This window comes from Furipterus horrens, unplaced genomic scaffold, assembly GCF_987537825.1.
Source record: "Furipterus horrens unplaced genomic scaffold, mFurHor1.1.pri manual_scaffold_8, whole genome shotgun sequence".
Classification (NCBI taxonomy): domain Eukaryota; kingdom Metazoa; phylum Chordata; class Mammalia; order Chiroptera; family Furipteridae; genus Furipterus; species Furipterus horrens.
In genome coordinates, this window is record NW_028327178.1 from 12,114,955 (window position 1) to 12,142,306 (window position 27,352).

The 27,352-nt window shown below is 37.4% G+C and overlaps 1 protein-coding gene across 1 annotated transcript in view; it reads right to left on the minus strand.

The window, feature by feature from the left end:
* Positions 1-27,352, minus strand: part of WDR7 (WD repeat domain 7) — a 280,434-nt gene that overhangs the window by 213,918 nt on the left and 39,164 nt on the right. Inside the window, exons 14-15 of the mRNA XM_090285462.1 lie at positions 12,371-12,566; positions 5,963-6,177 (exon numbers count right to left, since the gene is read on the minus strand). Coding sequence (XP_090141588.1) covers positions 5,963-6,177; positions 12,371-12,566 — 411 coding nt within the window. The remainder of the gene's footprint in view (positions 1-5,962; positions 6,178-12,370; positions 12,567-27,352) is intronic.

Genomic DNA, 27,352 nt, shown 5'->3' on the forward strand with positions numbered 1-27,352 from the left:
CTGGACAGCTTAACTCAGACTCCCTACCTTTATCCATCAATGACTACGCAGCATGTAGTGTATGCACCAGAAAACTCTTATCCTAGTAACCGTCTAGAACAAGCAAACGCTGAATGTACACATACTTATAAATATATAATTATTACATATTTTGTAGTCAAATTCACTCAAGTTCTTGGGTAGAATGTTAAGCAAGTTGAATGGATCTTCAAAGGTCATACATATCACAGGGAGTTTTCTACAGCCAAAAAGAGTTCACCAGACAGGGCCTGGTATTCTGCGTATGTCATTTAGCCTGTGCCCTTTTTACAATGAATCATAAAGTCAATTGAATCAGTATATATATATATTTTTTTTTTACAGAGTGAATTTTGGAAGCAAAAAACACAAATCAGGCTACGCTTGACTCCTGAATCCCATTCTCTTACCGAGTTACACAGAATACAAAGCTGCTGACCTTTGCAAATAAAGCTTGTTCGTGTTTTCAGGCTTTTGACTAATTAGACGACGGAGAGGTAAGGTAAAGATAAATCATCCGGGTCACTTTTCAATTTCTCAGCCTGGTGATTTTTCAATATAAACAGGTGACTCTGATCGCTACACAATGCCCAAGATAAAAAGGTGCCGAACAGAGAAGTACACTCGCCAGGCCTGAGAAATGGCTTTCTGGCTTCACTAATAAAACCCCACTGGGGTCCCCCAAGATCTCTTCACCAACAACCCGTGTCTGCCACCAGTGCTTTATAAAAAAACTTGTCACAAAGATTGCCTGATATGCTCAGCTCATCTTAACAGAATCATGTATGCCTTCATCAAACACCAGCACATGCTATCCGTGACTTACTAGATATTTGCATTTTACAAACCTTCTAACTCCTAACCCAGCACACTGCTTATGCTGGGGCTGATGGAGGATTACAGAAAAGATGACTCTACCCCCAGATACCAGACTCTCCTCTCTGAGGGCAAACACTTTGGTTACGTTTCCCTCCCTCCCTTTCATCCTTACGGATTATAAGGAAACAGTGGCTGGTAACCACACCCCCTCACCAGACTCTGCCCGGGACCCCTCCACCAACAAAAATATCAGTGAGCTTCTAGACAAAGTATTAAAGCTGCTCTTCTCCCTATAGCCACCGAAGCTACTACTTTTATTTTTTTCTCCAAAAGCAAACTTCTTCCACACACTCTACCTCCATTTCATCTCCGACTCATTCCCAGCTCATGGTACCCTGAGCTCTGACCGACACAGCAGCCCTCTGCGTGATCACCAAGACTTCCCAAATGACTCAGTCCAAACGCCCTTTTTTCTCTCCCAGGTCTCCTGTTACTTCATCTCTCTGTTCTACTGTCAACTTTTGTTTCCTCTACAAAGATTTGTTTTCAGTTATGTGTGGGACCTAGGCCACTGGGGGTTACTTACCCGAGGTCACCCACAGGCAAGTTACAGAGATGGGCACAGACATGCCTGTCACCAGAACCCAGACTCTTAGACACTCCTCTGAATTGCTTTCCGAAACGAACAAAGGCTATTCCACAGGTAACTGTGCCCATGGCCTTCATACTAACAATGCCATCTTCTGACGCAGTGGCCAGCCAACCATGACCCAGTGGCCATTGTCAGCCCGCTGCCTATTCCTGAATATAAAGTTTTCCTGGAGGCCAGTCTCACTCATTCACTTAATTTTCTCTAGGGCTGCTTTCACTCTATAGTGGCAGAGATGAATCATGGAGAGCTAGACTGTATGGTCTACAAAGCCTACATTTTTACTATCTAGCGTTCCATAAAAAGTTTGCCAATCCTTATTCAAACCAACTGTCTTTTAGGCTGGTCATTTGTAAATTTGAGGACAATAATAACTAACTCATGCATTTTCGGTGAGCCCTAAGGAAGACATCATATTCCAAGTAATCTAAGGAGAGCAGGCATTCCAAACTGTGAGCTGCAGTCTAATTTATGTTCTGCACTCCAGCATTTATCTAGGAGAAAAAAAAAAGTCCCATCCCTACTCTATCTCACCATGAAGTCACTCTGTCCTTGGAGGTTTCTGCCCCCCCCCCCGCACACCCCCCAGAGAAGAGGCAGGTGTCTCCTGTTACAGTCGACCTCACAGTCCGTTCTAGGAGTTGTTCGTTTCTGTTCACAGCTCTGCCACTCTCCCTTCAACCGGGCTTGGGTCTCTGGAACTCTCTTGTATGTCTCCACTCTTCTCTTGCTCATTTGGGAGGCCCTATTTAGTCAACCTATGCAATAGCTTCCAACCGCCCTCTCTGGTACGTTTCCAGGGCCTGACTCTAGCCTACCCCATGGCCCCCACTGCCTCATCCCAGCAGCCTCGCACTTCATTTTCAACAACAATATTTGTGTCCTGCATACAAATGTCAGACGAGGCAAAATACTTCTTAAACAAAAATATCCTTTTAAGGCTGTACAACAGTTATTCTAGTGGGTTGGAAATTACATCTCATTGTGTATTTAATGTGCATTTCCCGGATGTCTAACGATGGTGAGTGTTTTTTCATGTGCTTATTGGCCATTTGTATATCCTCTTTTCTGAAGTGGAAATTTACGTTCTTTGACAACTTGAAGTATTGGGTTGTTCATCTTTCAATTACTGGTTTATTGAAGCTTTTCATATACTCACGATACAAATTCATCAGATCTATGGGTTGCTAATTTTCTTTGCCAGTCTGTGGCTCACTTTTTCACTTTATCAATGATGTCTTTGATGAATAAAAGTTTTTAACTTTGATGAAATGTTTTTTAAAAAGACTATTCAATATTGTGTCACTACTATTTGTGTTAAGTCCTCAGCTTTGCATTCAATCTGATCATACAACGTGGTTCAAACTAACTTCGCACTAACTTCCTTGGGAACGTGCTGTGCTTCACATACTATATTAAGTTCTGGAAATAAAAAGATGAGAAACTCACCTCCTGCCCTCAAGAAGCTCAGAATCTCTCTAATAGGGAAGACAGAAAGAGAAAAGGAAACACTCCATACAAAATGAGGTGTCTTAGGGAAGGTCTGAACAGGAAGGTGTGAGCACAGAGAGAGTGCAAGAGAACAGTCACGCGACCGGGGACAGAGGGGAGCAGGGCGGGAATGGCTTCCCTGTCCTCGAAGAGGAGAGGGATTAGAGCAAGAGTGGGCAGGAAAAAGAAAGACAGGATGCAAGATACGGGCCCCCTATCATTTCTCAACCTTCTTTCTCCACAGCAGTGGTTTTAAACCAGAGGGTCCTCAGGGGGCATTTAGCAATGTAAGAAAACATTTTTGATTGTCACAACTGGGGAGAAAAGATATTGCTGGCATGCAGTGGGTAGAGGACATCGTAACTCTAGGATGTGCTGGAACATGGCGATACAGAAATGGCAAGGAAGCAGCATGAGGTATGCCTGAATAGCCTTGCTCACAACACCAAAGAGGAGAAAGCAAAACTGAACAGAGGGCAAAAGTTGTTAATAAACGCCCCCCGTCTCATGCTCATGAACAAGGATAGATCTGACTGTCAAGTCAAGACAATCAATTGGGAAGGAATGGAGGAGACGGGAAAAGAGGCTGAAGCAGAAGCTAGTAACACTTTCTGATACACGTCGTCCAGTTCAATGCGTGCTTAGTACACATCTGTTACCATATGTCATGGGGAAAACACAGAGATAAATAAGTCATTATCACTGTCTGCAAGAAGACTGGAATTCAAGTGGGGACAGTCAGGTGAGTACCTAAGTTATTATAATGAAAGGGAAAATAAGGTACATGTCCTAAGAAAAACACACAGGGGTTCAAAGACACACATCTTGCAAAGATTCAATGCACGAAGAAAGGACAATTCTACTTATTATCTTTTTGATCTTCCAGTGAAAGGAAAAAGTCAAACGACAGTAAATTCTCTCTTTTTGTTTGCAAAACTATAATAACCATAATTAGCAATATAAAATATCTGTTACTTCTAAATAGCCCAATTGCTAACACTACCCTAACAAGGACAAAGCAGAGTCTTCCTTATAGAGCTTTGACTTCCCACTGAGAGACCTATGAAAAAATGAGTTCCAATACTCTAGAGTAAGGCCCGCACTAAGAAGCTCTTAGTTTTCTGCTTGTTTTTTATTTATTTATTTATTCTATTTATTTATTTATTTTTTTACTTTGGGTGGGTTTTATTTCTCCTGAGGTCAGAAAGCCACCCAGAGGACAGCTCTTTAAGCATTCCCCTCCGAAGAAGTCTCCGATTCCACATGAGAAAATAGTTAAGAGAAATCCCTAATGGTCCGGCTAACAGACATTTTTCATAAAGTGATTATCCTCCTGCAGCCTCAGCTTCCTCAGCCTTCCCCCCTCCTATAATTGTTTTCCTTGTAGACCAGGCCACAATTACCACTGCTACAAGGCTGAGGAGGTTCACAAGCAATATATTTTATAATACATAAGTGTGGTGCCTCTGATATCTGGGCTTTTATCGCTAATTGCGCTATAAAATGCGCTATTAGAACGGGGACAAACAAGACTGTAAAAATCACATAATGGACCATGACCACTTACAAAAGTCATTCATAAATGTTTCCGTACCACTTGTTTTTCTTTAATTTTCCAGTTATATATTTTTCAAGTAATTTACTTCTAAGAGATACCAATAAGAAAAAGAATATATTTGCAAATTACGTAGCATACATGCTTGCCCTTAAATATATTGTTTCATAAATTTTCTCAAAATGTAAATTCTACAGGACATAAGTGTGCTATGAACACTGAATTCCTAGGGTCATTTACATGATCTCTTGAAAAAAACTGTAGGCACGCTGAGTGCATTTAAGCTGTGATTTCTACTCAAACTTTACAGCATGGGATTAAGGCAAGAAGAAAAAGCACAAAAGGATTGCATAGTTCTAATCTATGAGACATATAATATAACAAAGCCAATAAAATATTTACTTCAGTGGAAATAAACAGAATGACCAAATATTACTGCCAGTTACTGGAGGACATGGGTCAATGGAGCTGCCTATAATATGTCATAAGTCACTACCACTCACTAATTCATGGGAAGATTCTCAGGTTTGGAGATGAGAATTTCATCCTCTTCACTATTTATTCATATGTCAAACCATGAAAAAATAGGAATTAGGAATGTGAGAGAATGAAAATAAATGTATTTATTACCCTTTAGTAACTCTAATGAATACTTAGATGGAAATAAGAAATTTTAGGTAGTGACTCATGAAATACTGGGATTGTCTCTAGGTTTCATTTATCCGTTGCCAGAGACAACCTAGTTCTAATTACGACACAGGACACAAACACCACAAACCAAATAGTGGCTAGATAAGCAACAAACTAATGAATTAGGATTGTTTGTTCTTTAAGTAGGACAATTTTCTTTTAAATGAAAAAGAAACAGTTGCTTTGATTTCATGTACAAGCAAGAAATGTAGAGTGGGCTTGGGTCTGACGTAAAGGTGCCAATCACAGGTGCACCACCACCGTACCTAGCCTCAGACATGTTCTTCAATTCTTAGAAAGGCCTAATTTTACTAAAAGCAGAACCTACTTTTAAAACCAACTGATAAGCCACAATTACAAACACCTTAATTGTGTACCTAAATTATTATGTTTTTCTAATGAAGATATTAGCCAGTCCTCAGTCTTTCGAAAGGAAGACTGTCAGAAAGTCAGAAAGACAGATTATTTATAAAACATTTGCTCTAATTTCAGGAATTGAAGTCACTTAACTCAGTGGCAATGAGGTTAAAACATTTTCAATGGTAAGAATATACCATAATTTCCTTTTTCAAAATGCCAAATACTTGTAATATTTACGATGGCTAAACTTAAATAATGATCAGAAGCTTGTTTTTCACTGGTGTCATCTGGCAAAGTTAGTCCCTAAGACAATGACAATGCTATGTTACCAAATAAAGTTAAAAAAGGACCACGCACATGAGCCCACATACAAAACTCACTTTGTCAGATGCCTCGGAAGCCAAGAGGTTAGTGGCGAGGGTTTGTAGCTTGTGATGGGCCACGTTTTTCAGAGCGGCAAGACTGCGCCTTGTCATGGCTTGTTTCAGATTGACAGCGGGATGACTGAGCGAGTCCATGGCAGCAGGAACGGCTTCATCACAAGCGTTCAGTATCTCCACGGCCGTTATCCCCATCACGCAGCGATCCAGCGCGCCTGAGAGACATATGTTCACAAATATCACATGCGCCGTAACACCTTCAACGATTTAAGACAATAAACGCAAGGACATGCTTTTTATGTAGAAATATGTTAACAGTGCCTCCCAGAAACATTTTCTTGTACCTCCTTACTCTAACGGTCCCCCACATAGCATTACTTTGATCACTTCCTCTCCCATAAGGTCCCCACAACTTCCCAACAAAGTCAAGTTCAGAGCCAAGATTTTAAAGACTTCCCCCAGGCTACTTCCAAGATGGTCCACCCACACCATTATTCTACTGTAAACATCAAATTCTATGACTTGACCTCCCTCGAAGCTGTATATCAATCTTAAATAAAAGAAAAGTTATGCTATCTTTCTAATTTATTCTACTTTTCTTTCTCTAGGGTATTTCCACAAAACAGGGGAAAAGTTGTAACTTCTTGTTCTATCTGAAATTTTCTGGAATCTTATTCTTAATGCCCAATCAAATGTTTTCCGGTGGGTTTGCTAAAGTAACTACTACTTCAGCTTGTGGCCCCTTCAAAGCTCCTTCATTTGGCCATACTTTCTCGCCAATGCATTTCTTGTCTAAGTGAGGGTGCAAAGTCCTTCCTGGAAAGCAGACAGCCTTTCTGTGTACTTTGTTATGTACAGTACGCAGCATCACATTAGGCAGAGAAGGTTCTCATGGTAGGAATCTGGATGTAATATTTTGAAGATTTTAATGATGACAATAAAATGATAATGGATTTTATTTTGCTTCAAGCAAAATTCTTCCAGAGTTATTCTAAAAGAGGACACATCAATTTCAAAAAGTAACTCCTGATTCACTGTCCTCTTTCCAATAGTACTCCCAGAATAATTTTTGGTGGTTTCAGTGTTAACATAAATCAGTTTACTGATTTATTGACCAATACATTTTGGAAAGCAAACCAAAGGAGAAACTGTTACCTGAAACTTTTTGTTTATGTGTGAAAAGGAGAGTATATATATGCTAATGGCATTTCAATAATGTTCAACGGACACGAACAAATAAGAAAAGACATACAAATGGGTAGTAATCATACAAAAAGACATCACCCTCATTAATAAAGAAATCTAAATGGAAGCCAACAACGATATATCAGTTATGTCTTACCACGATAGTTATTCAGCATTCTTAAGGCTATGAGGAAACTAGTAAAATATTTTTAGTGTGACTAAAAATTAGCAACTCTCTTCTTGACAACTTCGATTAAGTTTAAAATTCACATTCTTTAACACAGCAATTCTAAGATTTATACTAAATAAACATACCATATAATAACAAAGATTTGCATATATGCTATCAGTAACTATATGTATATGCATATGTATATGTGTGTATATATGTGCATACACATTACGTATACATATATACACACATACATAGACATATTTACTGACTGCCTTATTTGTAAATTTTAAAAATTTTTTAAAAGGTCAATATCTATCATCAGTATACAGGTTCATGAATTACAATATGTCCACTAAAAGGAATACTGTGAAGTTGTTATGAAACCAACAATAACAAAAGGAAGCTCAGAGTGATATTTAATTTTATGTGTCAACTTGGCTGATATTATTCTGAATTTTTCTGTGAAGGTGTTTTAGATGAGATTATACTTAAACTGGTGGACTCTGAGGAAAGCAGATTACCCTCCATTATGTGCATGAGCCTCAACCAATCAGGTGAAGGCCTGAAGAGAACAGAAGACTGACCTTCCCCAAGTAAGACACAGAACAGAAACTATTTAAAATGAAATACGGGAAAAAATAATAATTTCAAGGAGTCTAATGGACAGGCGAGTGGAGTCTCCAAAAAAGAAAAAAAGAAAGAGAAGGGAGGATCAAAAACATATTTGAAAAAATAATAGCCATCACTTTACCAATTTGTTGAAAAGTGTAGACTCACAGATCCAAGAAGTACCACAAACTCTAAGCACAAGAAAGATGAAGAAAACTATCATCAAAATGCTCAAAACCAATAATAAAGAGAAAGAATTTAAAGCAACTAGAAGAAAAACAGATACAACATATAGAAAGGGGAAAAAAATAAGGGAGATTTCTGACTGAAAATAATACAAAACACAGAGTATAAAAGAAAAAAGTATGTCAACCTAGAATTCTATATCCAGGAAAAAAAATCTTAAAAATTAAGTTGCAATAGTTTTTCAAACATCCAGAAGCTGAAAGAATTCATCATTTATAGACTTGAACTACAAAAAGTATTTCATATTAGGCAACAGGAATGACAACTTCATGCGTAAATATGCAAGACTTCGTTTTTATTATTCAGATTTCCTTAAAATATAACAAACTAAACAAATAAGCAAATAGAAACAATAATGTTCCAAATGAATAAAAGTCATGAGCAACAATACAGATGATATAAAAGATGAGAGCGGTAGAGAGGGAACCAATCTTTCTTGACTAGACAGAGCAAGCGGTCTGTGTAAAAGAATAACAGGAGGTAAAGACAAAGGTAGGAGGTTACCACATAGCAGAGGACCTTGTCTTAAAGGCTATGTGAACTAAAATTATGGGTGTTGTTGTTTTTTTTCATGAAGACAGTGGCAGAAGCCAAGTGTTATTGTTTTATTTCCTAAAATTGATTTGCCAGCAGTGTTAGAATGGATTAGAAGAAGAAATAGAAGACAAAGATACCAATAAAGATACGGCTCTGTTTTTCATATCTGTGCTAAGTTAACACTGATACTCTGGAAAGAAAGAAGGAAGGGCAGGGGTACCTAATGGGAAGGACTTAGTCATTAATTGCACACAGGGCTCAGAAGGGGTGCAGGGATGTAGGTAGTAAAGACAACTGTATTTCTACTCTGACAACTTCCTCCTTCAAAATCCCAGAGTGAATCATCCAAAGGGGTACAATCTCTGATTATACTTGGTTTTACCAAGATTTTAGAAAAGTACCATTTTTTTATGTTTCTGGTTATGCATGCTTTGCATGCCTTTTTAAACAGACATACGCATAACATTAATTCATAACTCTGTGCTACATGTTATTAGATACTAGTTTAAAAAGATAAACAAATGCATATTTATGAAATAAATGCAAAAACAGAAACATTTTCAAAAACCTGGAGGGACAGAGTACGTTTTTTAAAATGATAACAGAACAAAGTAAATTCAAGACTTCATACACTAAGTTCTAATAACATTTGGCAAGCACTCTTGGTGTCCGCATTTGTACAGACACACCTAATAACTGTCCCTATAGAAATAGGCTTATGATGTGAGAACCCCTTATGTTACCTAGTAAAGATGATTAAATGGGCAGATGAGAATGCCACTGAGCCTCGGTGCTGTTCAGGTCAAAAGAACATCTCGTAACATCAGTCGTTACTTAGAGCATGCTGCTGTTTCCCACACAGACAAGACTTTGACCTTGGCAGAGGCCCGTGGGAAGAACAACGCATGCTTATGGGGAACAGGAAACGTGAAGAATGAGAGTTGATGGCTGAAGCACGGAACAGCTCCAGGTAGAAGCAGCCGACTCTAGGTCACTGGGCCGCCTTCAGTAAGTTCCCAAGCGGGAGTCCAGAGTTTCATCTGGCCACACCCTGCTGCCTGCTGTTCGACTCATTTTCTCACTACCCAGACCTGTGACAGAAGAACAATTTCCGTGGCAGGGACATCCCTGTGGATGGCTCTTGCATTTCATAAAGGTGACACAATAAAAGAACAAAAGATTCTGGACCTCTGTCTCCCTCATTAAGTTTTATATTACCAGCTTCAAACTCATTTCATTAGGAAAGAAATACTGAAGCTAAAACTACCCATTTGAAGGGGAAAAGAATGAAAAGAAAATGCTACATAGAAGTATTAAAGGAAACACATTTTTAAGTGTCCACAAGCTAGAAACATCAGTCCAGTTCAATAGCAGACAGAAAATTATCCAATATGCACGAGCAGTTTCAGTGCGGTAGGGATTCATTTGTAAAAATACATTCCCAAAGCACTAAGAAGAGGCATCAAGTATCTCCTTGGAGTTTAAATACATTTCATACATCAAACTTTAGCTGAAACTGATTTGTTTAGCGTCATTTTTTATTTATTTAATAAATAAGTAAATTTAATAAATAAATAATGTCAATACCTTCAGGATGTGTCTAACTGACCCCCCAGAGACATTTATATTGCCAGTTAAAGCCTGAACAGCAAGGAGGGGAAAAGAATGCATACTTTCCTATTATGGTTGATATCCAAGATAAACTCTGCTTCTCCATTTTTATCTCAATTTAACAGTCATATTGACTAATAGTTTATCAAAAAATCCTCCTGAAGGTCAGAATTCTGAGTTTTCAATATTACATACTGTTTAATCTCAAATGGGCTTAATTACACTAAAGTAATTATAAGAATAACATCCTCCAGCATGACTACAGTTAGGGGCCTTTGTCATCCTTCTAGAGAAATTACTGGAAAAGTAATTTTGTCTTTCAGTGAGGAATATAAAATTTTAAGTATCTGAAATATTCAAGTATCATTATTTAAGCATGCGTCTGAAAAATTCAGAAAAGTTATAGATACTATCTTCCTTTCTCATATTTATTTCATTTTTAAAAGTCCTAGACAAGTTTATCATACTTCTGTATTTAATAACAATTGTTCATTAATATTTATAGTATTTTAAAAGAGCATTTTATGAATGCCATTATTGATATAAGAACTTTCTTTAATATTAATTCCCAAAGAATACATTTCTAAATATAAGTAAGGTCGTATTCTCAAGTCAACAAGGTAACAAGTTAAGCAGCATGTTTCTTTAATAATACACATGTATGTACACACAGAGAAACTTACATGTACACAAGCATACACATATGCACTTACTTTATGTGTACTACACAACAGGTAGATATTATGACATTTTATTCTCCCAGCAACATTATAAAATAGGAACTATTCGTATCTTCATTTTACAGAAAAAACTGAGGAACAGTGCCAGTGAGTGGTGGTCTAACCAAGTGGTCTAACTCCAGAGCCAAAGGCAAATTTGGTATAGTTAGTCAGTAGGGTGAACCAAATCAGCAGACACAAAACTATGCTGCAGAACAGACAGGATGCAAACAAAAGGATACAAAAGTCAGCTTTTCATGCGTACAAAACTGCATATGCAGTAAGACAGCAATTCTGACTTTTAAAATGCACAGAAATAAGACCAAGAAGAAATATGCCAAAATGTTAACATTTACCACTCAGCAATGCAATCTGGGTTCATCTTTTCTAATACCTTTGTGCTTTTAAAATCTGACAAAGGGTATGAATCTCCTATACTATTAGCTGACAAAATGAAAAGATAAATGCAAAAGCCGTTTGACACTCTCCAAGAATTCTTCATCTTGTCAAGGCTGCCTTTGTACTGGCTGTGAAAATGAGAACTCTTAAAAGAAAAGATCGCTGAGAGTGTGGCTATTGGTTCCAAAATAAAATTTAAGAACCCCTACCGCACCCCGGTGCAGGCAGAAATGTGCATATACTCCAATTTCAGAAATAACTGTTTAAAACAGACAATGAAGATGAAGTAAAGGAAAAGCATTAAGTAGAAATATTATATAGTACAACTGGTGACGTAAAGAGAGGTTTTAGTCGCTGGCACATGATTACACAAGTAGCCTAAAATGCGTTTCTAAAAGCTTAAACTAATAAACACACTTAGTTACATACTTAAAGATTTCCCAGGGAAAACAATGAGATTCTATGTTAACATGATATATCATTGCCTATACTTTTAAGCTAAGCATTATTCGTTCTACATTACGTTCTATACATAAAATCTTTGAAATGGAAATTTTAAATGTTCTCTCTGGAACTTAAAACTTTCATTTCAATCACTTCCGAGAATTTACTGCCCTGTATTGCTTTTCTGCATGAATTATATAGAATCACTGGGGTGTGTGTATGTGTGTGTATTTTTTTTTTTTGGTTTGTTATCTGTATGTCTGTCCTAAAGTATATATTGTCTTCAATTACATTCCTTGAAAGACTAGCCCACCACACGTATGTAGCATAGTACAACACTTAGAAAAAGCAGTGATCAAAAATAAAAGTAGCCATCTTGTCACATTTCAGGGCTTTTTTTCCACATATAAAAGATTTTTAATTTCTGGGAACTCTGATGCGCACATTTAATGTTCGAGTCTCTCTCTCAACCCCTGTTCTTACCCGTATCCATTTGCCAGACGTACACAGAGCCGTCTGAACAGCCCACGACCAGGTAGTCGTCAGAGGGCCTCCACTTAATCACTTGAATGGGGAAGAGATGACGAGACGCCAGCATAATGCATTTTTTCTCTCGCAGACTTAGGAGCCCTACTGAGTGGTCACTGGCTACAGAGCAGACACAGTGCTGCACTCTTGCCTGAAAAGAAGAACAAACCTTAGTTATATTTAGATTCAATTCAGAATGAAATGGGTCTTATCCCTAATAACTGAAACCAAAATTACGCACATGGTCACTACGCCTGAAAACCCGCCACACCAGTTGGTTGTGTTGAAAATATGTTCCTTTAGTGTATACACAAAACACCCAGTTCAATCATCACAACACTAAAAAATATATACTAAATTAATCCCGGGTTAAGGGCAGGAAAGATGCTTTGGAAAATCTGCTGTTAAGTGTAAAGATGACCTTACTAAAATGATTGCTATGTGAGCAGGCAAAGCAGGGGGGAAAAAATTGATCTGTTATTATGCGTTCTCTTTCCACAGTATGAACTTGCCTTTGTTAGCGGCCAGGGCTGCTTTCTATGGCTCTTCTTTCTGTTTGTGACTGTCATTTAGACCCATGCTCTTCCCTGCTCCTTTGCTCAAAAACAATACCCTCACGGTCCCTCTGCCACAGTCGTTTCTGGAAAAGCACCGATATTCTGTATTATCTGTAGATATGCTTCACAGCTTCTGTCTATAATGTCAGCAGGTGCACAGCCTCACCAACACACAGCAGGCAATTAAATATTCTGCTGTGTATTTTCTGCTCATCTCTAGTGCTGGCCCTTCAACTCCTTTTTAGAACAAGATGAAATATAAATAACTGAACAAAAATGGTAAGGATTTTCCACTAGCAACAGAAAACACAGCCCACGACCTGGAAAATTAAAAACTAAAGTCTTTAAATTTTTGAGATAATTTATAAGCAATTTAAAACTTAACTTTTTAGTGACTTATTAAATTATGCTTTTAGTTCATACTAAGGTGAAACCATATGAAAACAGCCATCTTAAAACTTGTAATTGTATATATTGTGGCTACTGAGGATGAGGCCCACTGCTCTACATATATACTCTCTCTGCTATGGCACCCCAAGGGGAGCCTTTCAGACCTCACCCTGCTGCGCTCCCCTTAAGCAAAACAGCTTGTTCTCTGCGTAAGAACAATAGCTCACTGACCGGTATATCTCACTAAATGAGAAATGTGGACAGAGAATAGATTCTTTTAAAAGGGAGCCGGTGGCCAAATGTACAATGGGAAACACAAGTTATAATTGTTGTTACCCACAGACCTTCCAAGAGCCTTTAACATGCTGATGTGAATATAATTATCTGAACAAGAAGGACATACTATCACTCATCTCCAAGTTTATGCGACGACGGTAATCTTATAAGACCTAGTTTTTTAATATTTTTTTGTTCCCTTTTTATCAATTTCAGAGAGAGGGGAAGGGAGGAAGAGAGGGAGAGAAACACTGATGTGAGAGAGAAGCATCAATCCATCAGTTGCCTCTTGCATGCACCCCAACTGGGGGAGAACCGCAACCTAGGCATGTGCCCTGACCGGGAATCAAACCAGCGACCTTTCAGTTTGCGGGATGACACCCAACCAGCTGAGTCACACTGACCAGGGCCAGACCTAGTTTTTGAAGAACACACTTTGGGGAAAACTGCTATAACCGGTTCCACTTATGCTGCAGCTACCAAGAAACTCGGGTCTCAATTTTCCACCCATCACAGCACAAGATCTTGGACATATATTTCTGAAAGTGGAATCTCTGGTCTCATCTACTTTGTTCTCTCTTTTTTCCCACCATGATTAGCTTTATTTTAATCCTACTGAATAATGTTTATTTTTTACACAGTCTAAAATGAATTTTTTTTATTAAGCACATTCTTTATTTTTTTAACTTTTTTTTATTATTGATTTTTAGAGACACAGAGAAACATTGATTTGTTGTTCCACTTATTTATGTATTCACTGTTTAATTCTTGTATGTGCCTTGACCAGGGATCGAACCCACAACCTTGGCATATCAGGATGACGCTCTAACCAACTGAGCTACTGGCCAGACTAAAATCAATTTTTGAATGAAGCAAAACATTAATAAAACAGATATTAAGATGTAACTATTTACTTTTTTCTTAAAATTAGGTGTTTTAGTTTTTTATTCTGCGTTAGCTTTATTTGTACTTTGTTTTATGAACATTTTAAATACTATAATAAACATAGCAAGCGTTTACTACTTCCAAAAGTTAAAACTAAGTTCAGAAAGATCATGTTAAAAATATTTATTAAATCGTTATCTAGAAGTTTCTTAAACAAGCATTTGTTCAGTTTACTTAGTTCATGTTTCCAATAAGCATTCGATCAAAACATAAATATATGATTTCTTTCTTTAAAAAGACATATTAAGGAACAGGAGGGTGACCTATGGCACACAAAAAGTAGCTTTATAATTAAGCAACAAATCAAAACAAAGTGGCAAACTATAACAAATTCATGTATATATAGGCAATGTTAGAGTAAAGCAGGGTAAAAATATATACCTTTGTCATATATGTCTTTATTTTCAGTTACTTCACACTACATAAAATATTTGTGAGTTTCACCAGACAGGCATCGCTAACGCGAGATAATACAATGGACACTTTGCATGTCTATGGATTGCCATTAGTGCTGACTTTGTATTTATCAAATACAGCCATCATTCAACTTACAAAAAAGGGATGATATGCTACGTTAACGGCTAACTATTATTTCCAATTTTGCAACACTAATCTGCCCAAAAGTGGTCATTTAATGTCTTTCTCTCATTAGAGAAAAAAATGTAAGTGATCTTTTTCTTTGTATATGATTAACTAAAAGAATATTTCTTATAGTCATGAGTTCTAAAGTTACCAGAGTGATCACTACATAAGTTATATAAGTGTCTAATCACTATGTTATACACCAGAAATCAATATATTGTACGTCCACTGTAATTGTAAAATAAGAAAATTTAAAAAGAGTAATTCCTAAGTAGCATTGCTTTTTCATCTGTTCACGTCCTTTAACCAAGCCCTGATCTGCCACAGTATGTACAATAGCCGTCACTACTTTTTTTTTTCAATAATTTACTTGTTTATTTATTTATTTTTAGAGAGAGGGGAAAGGAGAGAGGGAGAGCAACATCACTGTGTGGTTGCCTCTCACTCATGCCCCCAACTGGGGACCTGATGTGCAACCGAGTCATGTGCCCTGACTGGGAATCGAACCAGCGACACTTGGCTCATAGGCCGACACTCTATCCACTGAGCCACAGCAGCCAGGGCTTCATCACTACTTTTTATTCCGCTACTTCGACTCACAAATTCTCCAAAATCTTCTTCAAAATAATTCTTAATTAAAGCCATGCTACTAAACCAGCCTACTTGCTGGCCCCAAGTCCACTGCCATTTTATTATTGCTCACATGCTCTCTTGTCATTCCTCTCCGAAGAGAAGAGAAAATGAGGCAGGAGTCAGGGTGAAATTTGTTTCTCCTTAAAAAAAAAAAGGTGAATGTTTACCGATGTTCTTTACTGTGTTCGGTGTTCCTCACATTATCAGCTACAGGTAGACTGCGACAGCTGAGATCCCAGAAAACTGACAACCACTCTGTGCCAAGTGTCTCTCACTGTAGTTTATAACAGCAGACATTACACAAACAAACAAAAAAGACTTCCCCGTGCCTATGAGAAATGGAGCTTCTGCATCAACTCATAAGTTCACTGTCCAGACCTATACCCTCCCCACGTATGTGCGGATGGACAGTTTCAAAAATTCAAGAAAACGCAAGATTTCAAAGCTTTATATCATGTTATCACTCTTATTAGTAAAAATAAAGGACACACAAACCAACTATTAAATAGTTCATAGGATCTGCTTTAAAAAGCAGATGAAATTTTCTAAAGGGAAACAAAGAACTACTATTCCAAAAATTCTAGCTTTTTGTTTCCACGTGATGGATTCTCTCTAACCCATATATTTACATAAATGTTTTAAAGAACAGTCCTGTTCTTCTTTCATACAGTGCAATAACAATGAAAATTGGCAAATGACTTGATCTACCAAAAACATGATCCAAAATAAAAATGATACATTGTCCTTGTAAATGAACATAAGCATCTGAAGAGTTAACTCTGGCTTTACTGTAATAAGCAACAGTCTGGAAATAGCCAAAATAATCAAAACTGAAAACAAAAAAAAATCAATATTACTAAGCCCAAGAAAGCACAGTTATTAGGGGTACTTAACTCACAAGAAAAGATAGTTCTCTGCTTTTTAAATATGGATTAAAATAAATCTAATTTTTCTTCTTTCAAGAAAATGCTAGTCCAAATCGTGTGAAGAAAACTGGCCTACAGTGGAAATGGCCCAGTACAGTAAAAGCTCATTAATTTTGATTCCACTAATTAATTCTGAGTTGATGGTTACCTTTGCAGGCTGTGTGAAAACAAATTAATGGTATAAACAAAGCAAATGTCTAGCCTATTTAAATGTAAAATGGAAAAAGACCATTCTCAAGCACCACTTCGGTATTAATTTTAATTCAACAATGGACAGAGTAATGATAAATAATTCTCAGCTATCTGTTAAATGAAGGCACTTAAAAGATTTGCTAAAACACAATTAACTTGGTTTCTTATCTGAACTCAAAATTCTTAAAGAAGCACTTCTTAAAGAATATCTTTTAACTCCTATCTCTCTTAGATTTAGACCCAGCTTCCCCACAAATGAGTGGCATTATTATTATTATTATCACCTTAAGATCTTGGTTAATAAACACTTTCTTCTCCGGCAACGATTGATTCTATAATTTGATTAATTTCATTGTATTTCACTTTCTTTCAATTCAACTGGAAAACATTATTTAACATCAGGGCATTGTAACAAAATAATATGTAAGACAGTTAAATTGTATACTTTAAAATAATAAAACAACTAAAAAATGTGAACTACATATCTTTAAATTATTGGAAAAACCTTTATGCTCCAAACTTTTTATCACCCATTCATTAAAAAGCATTGCAATGTATTCCCACTATGTTTATTTATAAATTAATATAGTATATCATGTATACTATAAAACATGAACAAAAATATATAATTTTAAAAGAATGACTCAAAGTTTAAATGAACAAATTTAAGATGAAATGAAGCATTTTCATAAATGTCTTGCTAACAACTTTAACAACTGCATGTTAGCATTAGTCAATACCTCAAAGTCCAATATATGCTTTTTTAAAGTTTTTTTGTTTTTTTTTTAGATTTTATTTATTTTTAGGAGAGGGGATGAGAAGGGGAAAGAGGAGAGAAACATTCATGTGTGGTTGCCTCTCAGAAGCCCCCAACTGGGGACCTGGCCCGCAACCCAGGCATGTGCCCTGAGTGGGAACTGAACTGGCGACCCTTTGGTTTGCAGGCTGGTGTTCAATCCACTGAGCCACACCAGCCAGGGCTTAAAAGGTTTTATTGTTATAGATGTAAATACATATTTTATATAATTATGATTTTTTTTTCGGATGCCTTCCTGCCAGATTGATCAAATGATCATTGTTTGAACCTCATAATGTGGCTGATGAAAAGATTTAATTTTCACTGGAAATATCTTCCACTGTTATCTTCGCTGCCCTGGGTTAAGAATTATGCAGTATAATCTGCGGTCTCCTGAAGCACACACATTTTAACTAGAAGCACACTGCTCTTGCAGTGGCAGGCCCATTCTTCCCCCAGGTGACATGTGCCCGTCTGATGTATGACACAGTGAGGCACCAATGTCCTTCCATCTAGCGGATGTTCAGAAGCTAAATTTTTTAATGTTAAAAAATGACAGGAATAAAAGCTCTGATAATTTATTCTTATACCCCAATTAACGGTCTCACATATTCCACTTTAACAACCACTGGCATCAACTGACACATAAATGCCACTTAAATTTTTTTACCATTATGGAACAGAACTTGAACAGCCTGGACTAAGCATCCTATCAACTGGGCTGGTACTTTATAGGTGAAAATTAACCAAGTTCATGTTCCAGACACTGTTAACTCTGCCCTCAAAGCAATATGCATCCATGACATCAAAAGCTAATTAAAAGCAAAGGCTGACAATAAGCAACAGAATACTTAACCAAATAAAAACTATTATTTTATTTAGATGGAAATAGCAAAATGAAAGGGAGGGAAATACTGGGGCAAGACAAGTTTATTCCAAAGTTAATTATTATTTCTTCAAAGAATTCTGATTCTAAACCGAACGAAGTCTCGCTGAAGTTGCCAGTAAATAACCTGCAGTGTACATTAGTGCTGAGCCGCAGAATGCCACAAGCTATCATAGAATCTGATGGAGTCGGAATACGCCACCTAGGTCATCCAGCCTGACCTTAGCATTTTACAAGACTTCATTTTAAACCATTCCCAGAAACCTCTTATGTAACCTGTTCCTAAGCATCTGCCATGAATTACAGAAATTAAAGACAGCTAGCTTATCCCATCCACCAGCTCTCTGGGGAGATGATATGCGTTCCAATAGTTCCCAATGTAGATTATATTTTTTTTCTGGTTTTGCTAATTTGTTTGCTAAACTAAATTATTCTGTTCCTTCATAGCGTTTCAGAAGCAGTTGCTTAACTGACCAAAACAATATTTCTCTTTGTCTAAATATTCTTTAAATATTTGAACACTAACTCCTGTCTCTCCTTTTAAATATGTCCATCATGAGATGAGCTATAAATGACCAACTTCTTTCACTCATAAATCAATCCCACTATTCTCTTAATCATTATCTGTACTTCCCAGAACTCTTTCTATGGAACACAAATGTGCATTTAACATGTATCATTTATCACTTTAAAATATCCCATGTAAAGGGAAAATAAGAGTCTACAAATGTTAATTTCATTTCCACACTTTCACAAAACTATTATAAATTTTCTTTTTAGCAATCTATAGCCCATCCTTCTTTAAAAAGAGAGAGAGCTGTTGTTTTAACAGCTATTTTAGAAAATAAGACCATGTGGTCTTAACAAAAACACTGATAAACCATCTAATTGGGTAATTATGTTCTCTATGAAAATTAAGACTTTTAGGGACTATTTTTGACATCATTCATTCACTACAGACACAAGAATACTATAAAGAAATAGGCTCATTAGAATTTCATCCTTCTTTTACTGCTCCCTTATTAGTAAAACAATAAATTAAAATATGAAGAATGTAATGTAAGATTGATAAGATATCAGAGAAAAAACATTATTTTAGCCCTGGCTGCTGTGGTTCAGTGGATAGAGCGTCTGCCTGCGAGTCAAGTGTCGCTGGTTCGATTCCCAGTCAGGGCACATGACTAGGTTGCATGTCAGGTCCCCAGTTGGAGGCACGAGTGAGAGGCAACCACACAGAGATGTTTCTCTCCCTCTCTTTCTCCTTTCCCCTCTCTCTAAAAAATAAATAAACAAACAAAAATCAACAAATAAATTATTTAAAAAAAATTATTTTAAATAAGTGAGATAATCTGTTAGTTGAGAGACGGAGACAGCCAAATCTGCAGACTCTGAAAATATTCTAAGGTTTCACAAAACTTAACAGTTGCCCTTTTTCCCTTTCCTGTACACCAGTCAACTGTCTAAAATGATTGCCCAACCCCACACCCAAAGCTTGAGCTGCACACATTCAGGGACGAGTGCGTTCTGTCACACGGGGCCTCACTTAGCAGAGTGCACTGATCAGGACCCCAGGCACAGCAGTCCCGCCCTCTCTACTTCCTGACCCCTTCCTCCCTTAGAACCTGAATGGCACCATCCAACTGACCTCGTAACTTGGAATCTGCCACTTGGCCTCCACCTATTTATCCCGATCACGCCTGTATCCTTACCAGAAATGAATACTGAATTCACGTACCTCTGAGAGAACAATGAAATACCTTTTCTTCCTTTCTCATGGAAACAATGGGTGAATAAGTACTCTCCTCATTTTTACAAATGAAGATACTAAAAGAAACTGTGTATCACTTTCCTAGCAGTAAATGAACAGAACATATATGCTAAAACCACCTTTTTGTTTAGAAAGGATGCTGGCCTGCTTTTAAGTCTATGTCAAAGAACATAGAGAACCCTAATCTTCAGTGTCCACCGTGAGGCAAGAAAGTTGTGTCTAGACCACAACTGATACCCTAAGAAAAGCAATAAATGGAGTCAAACAGCCCCCTGGATCTTCTGGGGTCCTGCTGCCGAAGGTTTTGCAAAGGTCGACACAGTGCCCTGATGGTCTCGCATACAGCTGGTTTGCAGCACATACATACAAAAGCATTGTCCTGATCTCTTGGTCATTATTTCCAAAGTAATGCACAACTACGTCAGATTCCCGTCAGTGTTTGCCGTATTAGATCCATCCCGTCCCGGTCAAAACAACTTCTCCAGTGCTCCAGACTACGCCCCATGACACGCACAATACTAAGTACCTCTGCAAACACAGGCTGCTCACATACATATGGTTTTATACACACCTACAAAAATACATCTAAATTCAAATACATTTAAAAACTAATAAATCTAAATAGACATCACCCTTCTTGAAAGCCTTGCCAAACCCCCGAAGCTGGCTTACTCAGCTCCTCTTCTAGGACCTCCCTGAAGGCCTTGTAATCAGGGAGGACACAGACGAGTATGGCATCATGTTTATCATGCTGCACTGTAATTGCTGGTTTCCTCGTCTGGCTCCCTTGTTAAGATGAAATCCTATCAGGTAGGGACTATACCTTATCCACTATTATATGCCTGGTCCTCGAAAGTACCTGGAATATGGCAGGCACTCAGGTATTTGCCAAATCAATGGCTATTAGAAAATATGTTGCACCCTAATTCAATAGGCATCTTAAAGGTCATTTATTTTTTCTAGTAATTTCTGCCTTTTTAAAAGAAATTTTAACTCACTTTGAAATCACTTTCATGATCGAGTGACTCCAAAAAAGATTTGTCCTTGTCCTGTGTCATTTTTATCTTTTCAACTCAAAATAAAAAGTCAAAATAATCAACCATTTCATTCACAAAGTTTGCCACCTGGTCCTCTCAGACCATTACTAAAATAAATTTCATGCCAGTGTCATCGTCGCTACTAGCAAGGACATGATCTCAGGGAACCTTTCCAAAGTAGAGGAATTTCTACATTTCTATAATGTCTGGCACAACAGCAGCGCGGCCGGCAGAGGAATTCATTGCTGTGGAAAGGCCCCTCAGCGACCCTCTCCTGGTGCATCGCTGATAGTTTCAGCTTCCTACACAAGAGACAGGGTCTAATAAGATATTTGAACACATAAAAAATAACCAGAGCAGGAAATTTTTATTCTTTTTATCTTGAATACAATATAATAGTGGTAAAAATCTGGAAAACATAAAATTATAAAGAATAAAATATAAACTAATCAGAATGATCAACCAATATAGTATTGGTATCACTGAGCCCACCTGTGCTTTCAGACAAGGAGTACTATATACTTATGCATACTCTGCACACAGCTTCTTACAAGCCCAGAAAATTAGCAAGATCTAAATGATTATAAACAGGAGAATGGAGAAATTAAAATGGTGGTTGTATAAACCCATTCTTAAGCTTTTGAAGGGCAATTTGTCAATACCTAGTCAAAAGCCTTTAAAAATTAATATGCCCTTTTATATAGCAATTCCATATTTCAGAATTTATCCTAAAAAATTATTCCAGATATACAGAAACACTTAGCTGTACTAATTTTCACCTCCCACATTCTAAAATTTTGGTAAAATTAAATAAACTATAGAATAACATTAAACTTATACTGGAATATACTTAGTGACATAAAAAGATGACCAGACCGTATTTAGAAAATGTCTTATTTATATAACAATGCATTCTGTAATTTTAAAAATAAAAACTAATTTCAAAAAGATAGTACTGAATGCATAAAAACATCTGGCCTCAACATCTAAGAGAATTACATTTAAGGGTAAAAAAGAATATTACATAACATTGTGTCTACTGCGATATATTGTAGAAAATCAATGACAGGTCTGCTTCTTGCGTTTGCTTAATTTACATTTACAAAACTTACTCCGCTTGGCTTCAGAGACTATGCTGGAACTATGGACATTGTTTTTTAAATGTCATATTTAAGTTAAAATAGTAACAAAAGTCCAAATTCAAGAAGAGCTAATTCAGGCAAAGCTATAGGTGCTTCTTCAGAATGAAAAGTACAGTATATTAAAAAGAAAACTTTACTTCCGGCCAAGATGGAGGCTTAGACGGACACGCTAGGTCTCCCTCTACAACTATAGTGGAATACAACTACTTCAAAACAAAGGATAACTAGAAATTCCAGAAAATAAAGCTACACGGAAGCCCAACATATGAAGTTATAAACCAGCGGTGCCATTTGGGCAGGTAAGAGTTAAAGAAGGCAAAGCTGCTTGCGGAGCGGCGGGGCGGGGCGGCGAAAAATCCTGGAGGCATTCAAGCCCCTGGCCTGCGCGACTCCTGCGCGACTCCTGCGCGACTCCGGCGTTGGGGGGCAGCCGCAGCATCGCCTTGAACAGTGAGGCCCAGGGGGGCGGGAGGACGGATCCCGGTCTCCTAGCTGAATAACTGTGTGAATCCATCTTGGACCCCCGCCCCCACAGAAAGCACCACAGGGCTGCGAAATAGGTCGCGCGCCTGCCGGTCGCTGATTTGTGACGCGTACGCAGGCACTGCCCCCTGCTCCCGACAGCCAGCCCAGGAAAACAAAACGCATCTGTCAAAATGAGGCAGGCAACTTTAGAAATACCGGTAACACAACTCACCAGACACCAGATAGAGAACCTGACAGATGAACAGATAAGAAACCTGTCAGAGGCTCAGTTCTGGGCCATTGTTATCAGGTGGCTTACAGAATTCACAAAAGAGCAGGAAAAAGATATGAAAGAAGCGAAAAACTTTCATAACGAAAGGAACAAAACCACATATGAGACAGATGGTGAGGAATCCAGAGTCCATTTCAACAAACTGGAATATGGAGAAGAAACTAGCAGTCAACCAATGCAGCGAGAGGAATTGGGAAGCAACAATGAGAGGATCAGAAACCTCTGGGACAGCTATAAAAGGCCCAACATAAGAATCATTGGTTTGCCAGAGAATGAGGAAGATGAACTAGAACTTGAAAAATTGAGTGAAAATATAATAAAGGAGAACTTCCCAGACTTGGGGAAGGGAATAGACTTGCAGGTCCAAGAAGCAAGGAGAGTTCCCAAGAGACTGGACCCAGGGAGAACCACTCCAAGACACATTATAATCAAAATGTCAAAAATTAAAGATAAAGAGAGAATCTTAAAAGCAGCAAGAGAGAAGAAAAGAATTATGTACAAAGGGGCCCCAATTAGACTATCAGCTGACTTCTCAAGGGAAACCCTACAGACAAGAAGGAACTGGCAAGAAATATTCAAAGTAATGAAAATCCAAAACCTACAACCACGAATACTCTATCCAGCGAAATTGTCATTCAGAATAGAAGGACAGAGAAAGTGTTTCCAGGACAAAATAAAACTGAAAGAGTTCATTAGATCCAAACCACTGTTATATGAGAAGTTAAAGGGACTGGTTTAAAAAACAGAAGCTAGGGAGATGAAACAAAGGCAAACGAAACAGGCAACGAGAGTGGAAAAGGAACTGTGGGTAAGGGAAATATAGTGGGGGGAGGTCAACAGGGAGGGGGAGTGGGGAGAGGGAGGGAGATGATATAGGAATTGGAGATCATGGTAGGAGGGAATGGAATAGACGGAGAGAGGTTGGGAGGAACTGTAAGCACAACTAATGGACATAATCTAAAAGGGGGGGACAACTGGAGGGAGGGGGCCACCGGGTGGAGGGGAGCAGAGGGAAGGGAAAGTGGCACAAATGTAATATTTTAATCAATAAAACACATTAAATCTTAAAAAAAAAAAAAAAAAAAAAAAGAAAACTTCATTTGTTAATTGCTTTTACCAGCTGTGAACATTAGCCACTGTATACATATAATCACATACGCCATTCATATCATATCTCTGTCTGTAAGAGCTAAGGATCTAATACTGTCAAAAGAAGGAACAAACTAACATTCAGGTTAAAAAACTGGCCTTCCTGTTTCACAAACGCGTGCTGCCCCCTTCTGGACACTTCGGGAAACGACGTGGCCTTACGTGTTTAGGCAGATGGTATAAATGAAAACTAACCATTTTTTAAAACTAATCTATTAAGGAGCTTATAATGCTCACACAGAGAAACATATGTATTATTGACACTAAATAATTTATTTGGAAACACTTTCCAAAAATTCTGTTCTGAATAAAGTTCTAGCAGCAGCAAAAAGCTCTGATAATTCAAACATCCATGCCAATGAAAAAAGAAAATAAATAAGCAGGGAAGGTAGGACGACCTGCCTGAAAGGGGGCGGGGGGAGATGAAGTCATTCTCATCCGTGACTACGGAACCCCCTGCCTGCCGCCCGTCCCCGCGGCGGCCTTCCCCGCCTTCCCGGGCAGGTGGGGCTCTCGGTTGGCTCCCGACAGCCTAGAGTTCAGATTTGGAAAATTCACCCAAATGCACGTCTGATGGCTATTGAAATCCCTCTCTAACCACTGTGTTGCTTAAATTTATTAGTTATTTGAATAAGGTTAAACTAAAGTTCTATAGTTCTGATGTACTATTAAAACAGTACAGAAAATCTCTGAGGGATTATAAAACACTGCATTCAGGATTAAAAGAACCGCGTGGCTGGAGAACTAGAGGGAAAGGGAGACTTGCTTTTTTATTAATAACTTTTAATACCTTTTGCACCTTGTACAATGTGCATCATTACCTATTTATAAAATATATTTTTAAAAAACCACAGTAAATAACATTCAAAGTGCAGATGAAAATTTAATGTCAGTTAAAATTTAGCAAGCCTATTTTTTAAAAGATTTTTCTAAAGTTTTCTATGTGAATATTTGAAGTGGAAATCTAATTTAAAAATTAAATGTAAATCCTATTAAAATTGCCTAAGAACTATCATATCTGAACAGCAATATATAAAGTCAAAACCATTCATTTAAAAACAATGAACTTGGAAGGACAAACAAAAATGGTATAAAACTTTGTATATTTTATTTTACTGTATTTTATTCAAATACTGTTTAAGTTGTTAGGTTCACATTACTTGTCCTTCACATGAATATGTATCTTTCATACCGTACATTCTGTTTTATCCAGAACCTAAACCACCAAAGGGAAAAAAGCAACAACCTTAAACTTACAATTTTCTCTATATTCCACATGCTTAAAAAGAAACAGAAAAGGCAAATAACCTAATCCTAGAGATCTCAAACGGACACGCTCCAGCGTCTGTCACAAAGTCAAATCTCACAGGTCTGATAGAGAAGTTCACCAAAGTGGGGCCGTCCCCAGCGCACCGTCCCCACCACCCGACAGAGGCGATTTCATGTTTTCTTCACTGTCCACCTAAGCTAGGAGACAAACGATGCTGCTGCTTCGTACTTTTCCTTAACAACCTTCTACGTTCTGGGAAACGTGAAATATAACTATAAAATAAGAAAGCAAAAATCATCAATCTTGTACATTCTTAATTATAAGTTATTTTTAAAACACGACTAACATTTCTGTTTTAAAACATCTTTTCCTGAAAAAAAGGACTGCAAAAATCTCAAAACCTAACTTCTTTCTGAAGATACCTAAGATAAAAAGCAAATTCTATTCTAATCGAAAAGGCAGGTGGCAAACTTTTCAGTATTTATCTTTAATCATTATGTTTGGTCAGTTCTATAATCTCCCAACTACCAGAGATTACAACTTCAAAATAAAAATATTTTCTGCTAAAACAAACAAACAAACAAACAAACAAAAGGTACTGGATGAGCAGGGCAATTCAAAGTCAAGCATCAGGACCCGTATATTATATGGTTAACTAATCGCAGCAAGAGTCATTTGCTAAACGTTTAGCAAATACCAAATTCTTTCTAGCTTTTTATTCAATCAGTTAGGTTCTTTGATCTTTAAACACATTAGCTGGTGTACCTAAAACCACCTGCTAAACGAAAAGGTTATTAACCAGGGAGTCCTTATTTACTGGTTAAATAATCACAAAGCGAAGGCAAGTTTCTTTGTCATCATCAGTACTTTTGAAGGTCGATTATAAACAAGAAAATCTCTATTGTTAAGTACAGGTTATTCGTTATTTTCCAAGTACCTCTCTTCTTCATATTTCCGGGCAACCAGCAGCATCACTAGCCCCCTTCTAGTCTAGTAGGGAGTCCATTCTCTATTTAGTTACACATATGTCTATTAAGTAGTGTTTACTCACCAGAAATTATTTTTAAATGTGATTGGTCAACAACATTTTATTAAATACCACTTAAAATTTTTTTAAATAAATAAAAAATGTTCCCATACTAACACAGAAGACAAAATATGTATATATTAATGTAATTCAAACAGAAACCATGACCTCACGTAAACCACTCCAAGCAAACTTTTCCTTTGACTATATACATAATTATATATATTAACGTTATATTCCAAATGTTGTATTCACATTTAATAAATCATCCACATCAAAAATGGTTGTTCTAAACTGATATAAAATAATCTAAATACTAAATTTCGGCATCAAAGTATTAGGTCACCAAAAGGGCAGACAGAGATAAAAATGGTCATGTTTCTTTACGATGCATACCTACTGTATAGTAAAGCTTAGGAGAGGCTTGTAACAGTGCTATAACTTATGAGGGCAAAAGTATTACCTATTTCAGTAAAACATGACATAAAATGAGGCATGCAAATAAATACACGGGAATTTTTCACAGTGATAAAAGGTAAGAAACTAACAACCAACGTGGAAGGAAAGGAAAGGAAATGACAGGAATAAAAAAGAAGAAAGCGAA